The 13,303-nt window shown below is 42.0% G+C and overlaps 2 protein-coding genes across 2 annotated transcripts; both read right to left on the bottom strand.

Annotated features, from left to right (window-relative positions):
• Window positions 1-64: 64 nt before the first annotated feature.
• ndufb7 (NADH:ubiquinone oxidoreductase subunit B7) lies at window positions 65-2,097 on the bottom strand. The gene is made up of 3 exons (XM_075463779.1): window positions 1,831-2,097; window positions 789-957; window positions 65-232 (listed from the first exon to the last, which is right to left on the bottom strand). The coding sequence occupies exons 1-3, from the start codon at window positions 1,940-1,942 to the stop codon at window positions 145-147; spliced, it is 369 nt and encodes a 122-aa protein (XP_075319894.1). The 5' UTR covers window positions 1,943-2,097; the 3' UTR covers window positions 65-144.
• A 2,666-nt stretch (window positions 2,098-4,763) lies between these two features.
• LOC142378849 (transitional endoplasmic reticulum ATPase-like) lies at window positions 4,764-13,287 on the bottom strand. The gene is made up of 19 exons (XM_075463776.1): window positions 13,082-13,287; window positions 12,706-12,970; window positions 12,292-12,403; window positions 12,037-12,209; window positions 11,813-11,955; window positions 11,564-11,694; window positions 10,645-10,776; window positions 10,443-10,545; window positions 10,165-10,298; window positions 9,935-10,070; window positions 9,730-9,842; window positions 7,802-7,966; window positions 7,532-7,654; window positions 7,219-7,431; window positions 6,921-7,099; window positions 6,700-6,829; window positions 5,539-5,697; window positions 5,038-5,189; window positions 4,764-4,954 (listed from the first exon to the last, which is right to left on the bottom strand). Exons 2-19 carry the CDS (start codon window positions 12,726-12,728, stop codon window positions 4,849-4,851), a joined length of 2,427 nt encoding a protein of 808 aa, XP_075319891.1. The 5' UTR covers window positions 12,729-12,970; window positions 13,082-13,287; the 3' UTR covers window positions 4,764-4,848.
• Between the last annotated feature and the right edge of the window lie 16 nt (window positions 13,288-13,303).

The raw sequence follows: 13,303 nt of genomic DNA, 5'->3' as shown, positions 1-13,303 counted from the left end.
AACTTATGATCTCAACTTTACATCCTGGTGATGTCAGCAGAGCATTAGAAACAACTCTGAGTGGTAGAGCTTAAACAATTTTGTTTAATGTGAACAAGAGCAGGTATATACACAAAGAAGCCCAATCAGATCAGCGCATCCTGATCATGCAGCTTCAGCCTGAGCTTCGATTCTCTTCTTCCTCAGCTGGAGCCTCCTCTCCCTCTCGTACTCTTTCATGCGCATCACATAGCTGAAGGCGAGAAACGTAAGAGCAGAAATATTTGATCACTTCAACTGTTCGATCTGAGGTTGAGGGCTTTTGAATTTTCCACTACGAGTTAAAAACGACTCCGTATTTGAAGAACTTAAATTAAAGGAAACAATGAAACTAACGATTGTGTTTTGTTCATCTTAAGGTTGGGGTTTCCTTTAAATGCTCACAAAGGTAATCTGAACAGTTACACAGCTGGATGATGCCATATGCTGAAGAAGTCTGCGTTCGGTGTTTGAAAGCTTGAGAGCAAGACTAGTTTTGTCGGGCTTGAGGACAAACGTGACGCACACCACAAAATTTAGGATCAGATTTCTGAATCTGAACAACATCTAGGGTAGATCAACTCCTTTCAAAGTACTGCACGTTGCTACGTATTCATAATTGAAGGCAAATCTCTCTACACAGCAGCCTTCCATACGGTTAAACCAGAAAGGGGGAGATCTGCTAAAAGTACCCCTCTGTAAGACTTGATCCTATAGATACAAATAACAAAAGCTAGCCTCAACGGAGTATTAAACCATCTAACACTTACTCCTGGTGTTCACAGTAGTCCCAGTCGTGTCTCTCATGCTTGCAGGCCAGGAAGTTGGGCCAGTTGTCCCTCTTACACTTCATAAGTTTCATTAGGTAATGGGCACAGTAGTCCCTCTGCTCCAAAGGCACCTGGGCCAAGTTCATCTGCTCCTGAGTCGCCAACATCTCTGAAAAACAGATTTTTCAGTCATCATCCAGTCAAGCCTCATATGTCGATTATGAGAGGAGGAAGGGAAAGGAAAGAAAACTATATTCTTTATATGAAGCTAAAAACGTTAATTTATGTCAGATCAGATATTAATATTTTTGGGGTCGATACCAATAGAGAGTGGGTTCATTTATCTTTACCTTTCATCGCAAAATAAACAAACAATTTCACAGTATCAAAGAGTTAGAAGCAACAGGCCATATTAAACATCCACTCCAGGTCCTTCACTCAGACTGAGAAAATATCCTTTACAGGAGTCTTGTGTCTCATATTTTATCTGATACATGATTTGAATATTTAAACATCGTTTTGTGGTCTCATTTAACGCTAAAATCACCCCTGCTTGTGTTGTGTCTCTGCGGTTAGTTCGCATTTCTGAAGTGATCCGTCTTTTCATATTTTGGCATTTCTCTGTGATCATTTACAGTTTATTTTGTTCGTTCTGCATCTCATTGTTGTCCCTGTGTCTATCTGAATCTTTCTACACCTCTTTGTGGTATCATCTTTTTTTTTTTTTTTTTTTTTTTAAATACTAAGACTGCAGGCTAATTCATTTTCATTAATACATGTTCTGATGAAGAATTGTTGTGATAAGCATTCTTGGCATAACTTAACTCTGATATTTTTGCTCAAACCACCAGTGTCCCGACTTTATGGTCTCATCTTAATTGCACTCTTAATTTCTGGGCTAAATACAGTACTGCATTTTTTTTGTTTAATAATGACCTGTGCCACAATTATTGATAGTAAATTAAGTGGGCTCTAAGCAAACATTTAGACCATGGAGGATGCAGATATTTAAGTAAACCCGAGCTGGCAGCTGCACACCGACCTCTCTCCTTCCTCTCTCCGAAGCCTAAGTCGGGGTCGAACTCAAATTTCTTCGCTGGGTCCGGTTCGGTGCCCGTTTCGGTGACATACCGTCTGGCGAGGTGGGCTCCCATGGCACTGACGAAGTTTAAACACCACTACCTAAAATTGGAGTGTATATTGTCTGCTTTTGCTCGCTGCCAATCAAATGTTTACAGAATTATTCTGCTATCTGCCATTCGGTCACCTCCAGAAGCTCCCTGCTTCTACTTCCGCCTGTTACCGGAAGTAAACAGTCGAGCGCTATTGCCTCTTCCTTTTCTTGGTCTTGCCGCATTACCGCCCCCAGCTGGAGCCGAGTGGCCCCCCAGGTGCAGGTTGTGCAAAGACATGGAAGTTTTTCTGTGCCATCAGAGTTTGAATGCGAATTTCTAATATTGAATTTTTACAGCATCAAAATCAGACTTTGAATTTGAAAAACCAACAGTGGAAAAAAATTCAGTGGAAAAAAAATTCAACTTCAAAAAATTCAGTGGAAAAAGAACCAGACTTAACATCCGGGTAAACAGGGAGAAGCAATCGATCCCTCTCAATTCATCCAACGGCAGCCAATCAAGTTACGCTACATTGGACAGATCAGCCATGTCCACCAACGCGGGTGATGGTGCTGCAGTGAGTGAGTTTACTTTATTTGCCATTTGTGTTAATAAAATTGAGTAATAGATATTACTCAATATCTATTGAGCTGATCTGATTAATCGATTGCTTCTCCCTGTTTACCCGGATGTTGAGTCTGGTTCTTTTTCCACTGAATTTTTGGAAGTTGAAGTTTTTTTCCACTGAATTTTTGGAAGTTGAATTTTTTTTTTACACTGTTGGTTTTTCAAATTCAAAGTCTGATTTTGATGCTGTAAAAATTCAATATTAGAAATTCGTATTCAAACTCTGATGGCACAGAAAAACTTCCAAACAAAGAGGTCTTCCAGACAATAGAAGCTGGGTGTAAGATGCAGGCAGGTACAGCTTACATGGAAGGCCATGACTAAGTGTACGGGAACATCTGTGCCGAGTATGGCAAGAGAGGTTCCAGCAGATCCCAGGGAAAACATCAGAGATCTGTGTCCAGAAAAGAACAGCAAATACACTCTGTAGTACCCTCAAACTCCCAGGCCTCTGGTAGAGGACCTGAGGGATGGGTACCACCCACATTATACATATTACTGTAAATTCGGCTGTAACTTTATCTCTTTATATGATCCCTTTATCCACAATCTGGCATGAAATATATTTTCTTAATAACGAGACCTGAGAAACTGTTTCGTTCTTAACATATCAAGTGGTTTGAATGACAATAAAGCTCAGTCTGAGTCTTAATCACAGTAATAAAATCCTCCTGTATCATGACTGCCTTGTTTTATATTTATCCTCCTTATATTGTACTGTTTTACATCCTCCTTCTATACTTTAGATGAATAACTCACAATCTTCAAGTATGTGGCCACTGTCTTCATAAGATTACTACTGCAGTTACAAATAGTATTAAACTGTAATTCTATATATTTACTATTATGCAAACCTCTGTGATTCTTTGCAGTTTAGCGCAATGATAATTTCTAGCAGGGCTGGAGAACAACTCTACCAGGACCCAACACCCTCAACAAATTTTCTAAAAGCTGTATTTTGAAAAACAGGCCACCTTTTATTTTTTATTTAAAACGAGAGAAGCTTTGAATAAGGGTAAATTAGTGGAAACCTGTTTAACCTTTCATAGTGGAAACAGTGAAAACCAAAGATTTGATATTTTTAGGTTCAGCTTTATTTCTTATCAAACACTTATCTATAAAACCAGATGAACCCAATAGGTTGGTCAGACTACAAGCATGTCTTAAAGACATAAAGACCTGGATGACTCAGAACTGTCTGCTGCTAAATTCAGACAAAACTGAAGTCGTTATCTTTGGACCTGAGCGTTTCAGGGAGAAATTGTCTAGCTATATAGTTACTCTAGATGGTATTTCCTTGGCTTCTAGTTCTACAGTGAGGAACCTTGGAGTTATTTTTGACCAGAACTTATCATTTGACTCGCATATAAAACAGGTTTCTAGGACTGCCTTCTTTCACCTTCGTAATATTGTTAAAATCAGGAACATCTTGTCTCAGAGTGATGCAGAAAAACTAGTCCATGCATTTGTTACTTCAAGATTGGACTACTGTAATTCTTTATTATTGGGCTGTCCCACATATTCTCTGAAAAGCCTTCAGTTGATCCAAAATGCTGCAGCCAGAGTTTTGACGAGAACTAACAGGAGAGATCATATTTCTCCAGTTTTAGCTTCTCTTCATTGGCTCCCTGTTAAATTCAGAATAGAATTTAAGATTCTTCTCCTTACATATAAAGCTCTTAATGACCGAGCTCCATCATATCTTAAAGATCTCATTGTAAGATATTTTCCTAACAGAGCACTTCGTTCCCAAACTGCAGGTTTACTTGAGGTTCCCAGAGTTTCTAAAAGTAGAATGGGAGGCAGAGCCTTCAGTTATCAGGCCCCTCTATTGTGGAATAAGCTGCCAGTAAATGTCCGGGAAGCAGACACCCTTTCCACTTTTAAGACCAGGCTTAAAACTTTCCTTTTTGATAAAGCTTATAGTTAGGGATGGCTCAGGTGATCCTGAAACATCCCATAGTTAAGCTGCTATACTGCTGGGGGGCCTCATCTGACACACCTTTCCTCACTTTACTCTCTTTATGTATATGTGATATTATTATGGTCATTAACTCGTGTTTCCCTGTTCCAACATCCTTTGAATGGTGTTACAGTGCCGCCGTCGCGGTTTTATGAATTATGATTATTATTAATTAATTGAATTCCAATTGGCTTGAATTGGACTTACTATCTAAGTGCCTTGAGATGACATTTGTTGTATTTGGCGCTATATAAATAAAAATGAATTGAATTGAATTGAACTTTTAACCACAGAAACAAATCTAGACAGACAGTTTTAATTCAACTTCTTGTTTTATCCGTGTTATCACTGTGCGTCACTGATAGAGATCCTCATCACCTTGCTCTCTGTGCAGGCCCGGCCTGCCTGAGCCAGAGCCTGACCCTTCACTTCCAGACCGGGTCCCAGTAGCAGAGGGAAACCTGGGTGGGGGGGGTGTCTTCAGTAAAAATCTTAAAGTGCTTTTAAAAGACAATCAACTTGTAACAGCTACACATGCTTGTACCTGAAGTTTCCAAAACCCCGGCTCTGCTGCAGAGTTTGAGCAAACATCTCATATTTGCGGATGTCATTGTCACTGACAGAGCGACGAGCAAAACGCATCGCCTCCTCAAAGTGGTCCTTCCTGATCTCTGGGACCGGATCAAATTCCTCATCCTGCAGACAGAAAGACATACAAGGACTTCATGTGGAAACAATACACTGTGCATTTATTTATATATGTATATATATATATATACATAATGTATATATTTGTGTATGTGTGTGTTCCCAGTCCAAAGGCTGAAAGTTACCAAACACACATCCGCCCTTTAGGGAACTTGCAATCTTTCGCCGTCTCTTTCTGCACCAAGCATGCACAGCCTGGTACAACTTTGAGACATGACTTTACTCGTGTGTATTCATTTGTGCGAAGGTCAGAGAGATCCAAACATTATTCCCCTGATTAATACAGCATAATGTGATGTGAACATGTGTAAAATGAAGGGCTGCAGTGGTTGCTGACCATGGGGATTCCTGGTCTGCTCTGTCTCTGACGCTCTGCCTTGATCTCGGCCTCAATGGCCTCGCGGATGGCCAGCTTACAAGCTCGCTGACAGATCTCTGTCAGGTCGGCTCCGGAGAAACCCTCTGTGATGCCAGACAGGAATTCCAGGTCCACATCCTACAGACAGGAAGAGAAAAAGAGAGCATTCTGGTAACTTAGTTTCAGTTTTTATATTCACATTATTCTTTATGTAAGTCCATCCATCCATTTTCATCCGCTTATCCGAGGTCGGGTCGCAGAGGCCACAGGTCCAGGAGAGAAAACCAGATATCCCTCTCCAGCTCCTCCTGGGGATCCCGAGGAATTCCCGGGCCAGAAGGGACATATAATCCTGCCAGCGAGTCCTGGGTCTACCCTGGGGCCTCCTCCCAGTAGGACGTGTCTGGAAAACTTCACAAGGAATGCGACCAGGAGGCATCCGAAACCAGATGGCCAAACCACCTCTGCTGACTTCTTCGATGCAAAGGAGCAGCCGCTCTACTCTGAGTACTTTATGCAAGTCTGTGTCTATAATTCATACAACTCTTAGAACCAGAGGGTTAAAGTGAAATCTTCCATCCATCCTTCCATCCATTTTCTATACCCACTGAATCCGTCGGTCGGGTCGCGGGGGGTCATCGGGCGAGAGGCGGGGTACACCCTGGACAGGCCTCCAGTCCATCACAGGGACACACAGAGACAAACCAGACAAACAACCACACACACACACACACTCACACTCACTCCCAAGGACAATTTTAGAGACACCAATTAACCTAAAATGCATGTTTTTGGACAGTGGGAGGAAGCCGGAGTTAAAGGGAAATCTTAAAGGTGGGATTAGTTCGTGCTTTTCCTCCACTAAATGTAGCCATTTTTCATTTTATCATAAGATATTGATGCAAAATGTACAATAAGCTCAATAAATATGATATACTGTTTGCATAATATTTTAGTTAAAATGAAAGAAGATTATGTGCTAAATCACTCGGCTACAGAACCGAAAAAATTTAATAAGTTGTGTATCTTTTGTACTAGACTTATCTGGGAACACAAGAGACTTGGACCCTCTTTACTGTTATTTAGTCCAGAATTTTACAAAAAAAACATGTGGAAAAGATAAAATATTGTATCACTAACTCTTGCAATAGGAGACTTGCGTAGGTTTGCTTTTAGAATTGCTGTACGGGAGGGTTTGTCAGGCAGCGGGATGTAGATGAGCTGGTCCAGACGACCCGGCCGCAGGATGGCTGGGTCTATGATGTCCGGTCTGGTGTGATGAGAGGAGAGATGACAAGAAATCAGGAAAGATTGTCATCTGTTTTCCACTCTTTAATGCAGACATGCAAAAAAGAGTGCACCTGTTTGTTGCACCGATGATAAAAACGTTCTTTTTGTCGGACATGCCGTCCATCTCAGTGAGTATCTGGTTGATGACTCTGTCAGCTGCACCACCTGCGTCGCCCGCCCCACCCCCTCTAGATTTGGCGATGGAGTCTAGCTCGTCAAAAAACAAGATGCAGGGGGCTGCCTGTCTGGCCTGTCGGCAGATGGAAAAGGTCAGGCAGCATGCAGTGTAAAAAAGGAAGTACAAATAATATATAAATAACACTTAAAACACTAAAACTCCCACCAAATCTGCCGTGGTACAACTCCCACCTTGTCAAACACGTCTCTGACATTGGCCTCTGACTCTCCAAACCACATGGTGAGCATCTCAGGTCCTTTGATGGAGACAAAGTTTGCTTGGCACTCATTGGCGATTGCCTTCGCCAGGAGGGTTTTCCCGCAGCCTGGAGGGCCGTAGAACAGCACCCCACGAGACGGAGTCATCCCAAACTTAAGGAACTTGTCAGGATACTCGACGGGATACTGAGGAGCGTAAGATGGAGATTGATGGATTGTTGTTGGGAGCTATGTTTGCATTTGTTTGCATTGTTTTCATAGGTGAGCATGCGGGTGTTTCTTCCACCTGAACAAGCTCTTGAAGTTCTCTCTTGACCTCGTTCAGGCCTCCGATGTCTTCCCAGTTGACTTGAGGCACCTCTACAACCGTCTCTCTTAAAGCTGATGGGTTGCTCTGACTCAAAGCCCACTGAGGGCGGTGGGGCGCAATGGTGTTACAGAAAAGAAGCGCAAATATCATTAAGAAATAGTCATATATAATTCACATTAATGCATTTCTATACGCTGAAAGTATCTGGAAGAGCTTTAGGCTGCATATCTTGCATGTGTTAAGTACTTGGAAGTCATCCATGGTGACAGCCAGTGAGTTGAGCAGGTCAGCGTCGATGGTTTCATCCTCCAGATCTATGAGTGTCATCTTTTTGCGGATGGCTTGCAGAGCAGCCTCTGAGCACAGAGCAGCGACGTCGGCACCCACGTGACCATGGGTCTCTGTGGCGATCTGACACACAGTACGTTAAACAAAAGATCCCACTTATACATCAAGATTGGTGCAAGGTGGTCTGGTTGTTGGGGGTAACATCTCAGTTATATAATGCCGTGATGAGTGCAGTAGCCTACTGGCAGGAATTAACGGCACCCCTGAAGTGTAAATGATAAAATTTTGAGTATTTTCAGAAATGTATTAAAAGTAGACCACTTTAGGAAAATGTTATGTGATATAAAAAAGAATAATGACTTTCATAGAAGGAATTTAAATCATACAAAATGTTCCTCAGACATAACAATTTGCACGTTTCACAAAACCTTTGACTGCCTCTATACAGTCTTTCATTTTCCTCCATCTACAGTCTTCTTGCACTTCTCTCCTGGTAGGTTTGGATGCTCTTCCACTGCTGCTTGTTCAAGCTCTTAAACGTTTGCGGGAGTCATTTTGTAAGTGTCTCTCTTCAAAGGTTTTTTGGTGCATTTCATATAAAGCGCCATGAGCAGCTTAAAACAGCAAACCTTTTCTTTTTTAGTTTTTTGTCCTGCTGGATGCTTGTTTCTTTTGTCACTATTCTGCTGAAACACCCCAAAACCTTCACTTTAAACCTAGTTTTCTGGCACAGAGTAACAACATTTCAATCTCTAAAACGCCTCTTTAATCCCATGATTTTGGTATCCAGAGGCAGCAAAGCAGCCCCACATCAAGACAGAACCTCTGCCATGTTTTACTGCAGGTAGGTTGTTATTTTCCTTAGGCTGATCCGATGCTGATCTCTGAAAGTTCCTTCAAAAGTTAGACTTGTGTTTTACTGTTTCTGTCAACTAAAGGTGTCTTTGTTGGCCATGTTGTGAGGTGTTTTTGCCACGATTCACACCTACTTTCACAGACTTTACTTACTGAGTTTCTTTGTAGAGGCATCTTCACAGTTATGTGACTGTGAACTTTTGATAACATTATGAACTGGTGAAACGCAGATTTAAAAAAACAAAACAAAACACAAAGTTTTCGTCTCAGCAACTGCAAAGACGTCGAAACAATCACCCTAATTTAAAAGAATGACATATTGATTAACTCGGGTGATATGAACATTGAAAATGAATTGCAGGTTAATTTGTTTTAGAAGTAAAAGATACCAATTGTTTTTGTCTTGATGATAGAAAATTGGATAACTTGCATTTATTTCTAGCTGAGAAGTCTCAGTAATATCAACCAGGGACATACATCACTTCAACTGAAGTGAATTAGATCTGCGATCGTTGGAAGTACTCCCATTCATGACATACACAAACAATAATTCCTATATTCTTATTTCTGAGAATAGTTTTGTTTGAAAGCAAATCAATATAGTAGGATTGCGATTTAATTCTGTTCATGCAAAAATGTTTGTTCTGTTACACAGGGACATTAATGAACATGTCATTACATTTCTTTAAAGATGCTACTGATGATTATTTTCATTATAGTACAATCTGAATCCTACTTTCTAAAATAACTGATTGATCAGTGATTCTACCGTATTGTTTCGTTTTCTACGGTCAAATATCTCTTCTTCACATTTCTTGTTCTGTGCAGCAAGCAGGTGTTCAGTTTACAGTCCCATGAGCCAAAGAAAACCAGAAAATCCTCAGAGTCAAAAGAGTAAAGCTGCTTGATTGACATAAAAACCTAATTTAGACAATCGATAAAAAAAAAGTTAATCGTTAATTAACTCATCATTTCAGCTTTAAATGTTACATTTAACTAGTTAAACTACTTCCTTCTTTCCCCCAGCTCACCTTCTCCAGGTCGACGTCATCGGCCAGTTTCATGTTTTTGGTGTGGATCTGCACGATCTCCAGCCTACCTGTCGAATCTGGGATTCCAATGTCAATCTCACGGTCAAACCTGCCTGGAGAGGCCACACTGTATCTGTAAGTATATCTTTGTGTGCGCATGGCATTGATTGTGGGCGTGTTCACAGGCGCATGCGGCTGCCCTAACCAAAGCGTCTCAGAGCGGGGTCCACACTGTTCGGTCGGTTTGTTGCTGCCATGACAACCACATGAGCCCTTTGCTTCAAGCCATCCATCAGGGTCAGAAGCTGCGACACTATACGCCTCTCCACTTCACCGTGCGTCTGCGCAGAGACACGCACACCATCACACAAAGAACAGAGGATAGAAGATTGTTCAGTTTCAGACAGGGTTGTGCACTTGCTCCCTGTTGCTTACCTTCTCTCTCTTGGGAGCAATGGCATCAAGTTCGTCAATGAAAATGATGGCTGGAGCATTGTTTTCTGCTTCCTCGAACGCCTTTCTTAGGTTGCTTTCGGACTCTCCAGCCAGCTTACTCATGATCTCCGGACCTGCTCACAGAATAATGGGAAACACTTCCTGCACTGAGCCACAAATAGGAGAGCTCATGTACTTATTCATCATTCCTGTCAGGCTCCAGTCACCTTTCATAGTTAGGGTCTAACTAACACTATTGGATTAAAAGAAAGTTTTACCATTGATGAGGAAGAAGAAGGCACCAGTTTCATTGGCTACAGCTCGGGCCACCAAGGTCTTCCCTGTACCTGCAGGACCGTACAGGAGGATGCCTCTGGGAGGCTGAGAGTCATGAAAAGAGAAGTGTTATGTTTGAATAAAAACTGAGTAGTTTTATGGGCTGATGTGGTGACAGTTTGTACATGTTTATGAGCACAACACCTTCACTCCAATAGCTTTGAAGAGTCCTGGGTGTCTGAGAGGAAGTTCCACCATCTCTTTGATCTGAGCCAGCTGTTTCCGACAGCCTCCGATGTCGTCGTAACCGATGTCGTTAAGACTCTCCTCTTCATCCTGTCGCAAAAGGCAGGATGTATCCAGAATTACTGTAGAATAGATCCCTGGTGGTGGTGGCACTAGTGTTGCATGAGAATTATTGAAGCAAACGGTGTGAATATATCCAGAAATCAATTTGTGCTTTTATTTTCCTCAGGCTGAAGGTGTCGCAGTCTGCTAAGACCTTTTCTAACATCAACATATACCCCTTAAAGCCAGTTGGTCAATATTTAGACATTATAGTCTTCTAAAGGGAAAGATTGGTTTGTTCTGTGTCAAATGTTGCCCCAAGTCAAGATGTAGACACACGGGAGGGACTTGCTCACGTGTAACTTTCATACAACTGTGTGACCCAAGTTCATCACAGAGAGAAGTGGAATAAGATGTGAAAGGAGCGACGGTGTCGCTGAACGTTACAAAATTGCATTCTATCCTGAGGTCTTTTGTAGCACAACCCTATGTCTCGGTTATTTTTTTAAACTTTTGGACATAGTTTTTTACATAGTTTTGCACAAAAGCTAAATTTCAAAACGCGGAAATGTTTTCAGCAACTAAAGATGTTTTGGTGGAATCGGGGACTAAACAAAGTACTGGGAAGATGATTATTCGACCTTGTGCGACAACAAATCAATGAAAAATACATTTACAACATTTAAAGTATGAAATATTGAAACACGCGGCCTATGCTTTCCTCTCGTCAGAGGAACGTTGACCAGTTCTAATATTACATGTATCTTTGAGATGTAGTTCTTCCTGTTTTCTGATGGTTAATAAACACTAACATTAAAACAAACAGATCAGGGACCTCTCTTTTGATTGGCTGTCCTTCACAGTAGATCACAGTGTCCGGGGCAACGATACAGTGAGGGCTAGGGTCTGTCTCCACCACCTTGAACTCTACCGCCCGCATGCTCCCCCTCACCAGGAAGATGTCACCTGACAACACAGACAGAAAGTTACTTCTCTCAGACGCAGGGGATTTGCTGCTTAATCAGCAAATCAGTAATCAGATGATGTTATTGTGGTGTGTTTAGTGGCAGAGGTGTTACCTTACCTATGTGTACCGGCCGGTAAGCCTCCAGGAAGTATGGTTTGAGGAAAACATCAAAAAGGTTCCCTGTGAGGCCCTCAATGGTGTCATCGATGGGGAGAACATGGATCTTTTTCCCATACTTGATATCAGGGCAGGCATGAATACTGTGATATCAAACAAATTGATTACATAAAACGATCCCCACATGGTGCCACAACAAAACACTTTAGTCATGAAAGATCTACCTAATGACATCACCAAGCCGGACACGTAAGTTGTTGCGCGTCACTCGGTTCATTCGAATCCTCTCATGCCCACAGGTGTCATCAGTGAGCACGATGCACACGTTTTGCCGCCGCTTTCGTCCTTTCAACACCACCGTGTCCCCACGAAAGAGCTGCAGCTCCTCTGTTTTACTCTAGTGTAAACACACAAGTCTAAGAACAAACACACACATGGCTCTGGTGTTAGCTTTCACGCCTCACGACGCACAAACACACCTGAGACAGGCTGACGATGCTGCTGTCTTCACTGAGGGCTTCGTCCACAATCAGTCTGTTTGGTCGGTGTTTCTGCTTCAGGATGGCAGTGGAGAAATCTTCTCCCTTTGGGCTTCCAGACAAGAGACACATTGAAACACACATGCAGGCTCTGCACACTAAGATCTAATTTCCTCATGTGACACACAGTGCTGTATTTAGAATCTCTTCGTCTCTGCACGTAGCAACTTTTTGACAAAATAAACCTGAAAATATCATGACCATTTTGGAGTTCATCACAGTCATATTAAACGAAAAAATGTATACTGGATAAAATTTGTCAATACATCATATAAAAAAATATTGCTTCGGATGTTCAAAAGTGCATGAGTGGGCACACACATAGATTCATGCACAAGCAGCTGTTTCACTCACTCTGCTCCTCCTGAGCCTGGCATGTCTGCTCCTCTTTTGTCTCCTTAGTGTTCAGAAAATCTCCGTTTTTTCACCGTCTTCAGGTGGTTGTTGCAGAATATTCAGGAACAGAGCTTGTATGTTTCAAATCGTTCAGATTCTCTCTAATCTGATTGGCCTCGGTGAGGTTTTGTTCTTCAGAGGCCCAGAGGTTCCCAGCAGAGTCTCAGTGTTTTCTTTTTCCTCACTTGTCTTTAGCCACCATGTTTGTGGGAGCTGCTGCCTGCTTGTTTATCACAGGAGGTATAAATATGCCCATCTGCTTCCCTGTCTTATTATAACCCAATCATGGGTGCACACACACACTTGCGTACACACTGAGATCCCAAGCACTTACCTTGGAGAGTGTCCCAGAACAGATACCGTGTGATATTTCCTCCTACCCTTGCTACTCGCCAGCAAATGCAAGCAAAAGTCTAGCTGGTTCCAACTAGTGCGAAATTTTTCAAAATAAACCCTAAGCAGACATTTTATCTAAAAAGAACTGCTGCTATCGTGTCTCATCTCCAGGGTTAGTCCTTTCTCTGATAAAGCAAAGCATGGTGTTTTCGTCTTCAAC

The sequence above is a fragment of the Odontesthes bonariensis genome, chromosome 4 (assembly GCF_027942865.1).
Source record: "Odontesthes bonariensis isolate fOdoBon6 chromosome 4, fOdoBon6.hap1, whole genome shotgun sequence".
NCBI lineage: Eukaryota > Metazoa > Chordata > Actinopteri > Atheriniformes > Atherinopsidae > Odontesthes > Odontesthes bonariensis.
The sequence above is the reverse complement of the archived record's forward strand: the minus strand, read 5'-3'. Positions and strand labels throughout refer to the sequence as shown.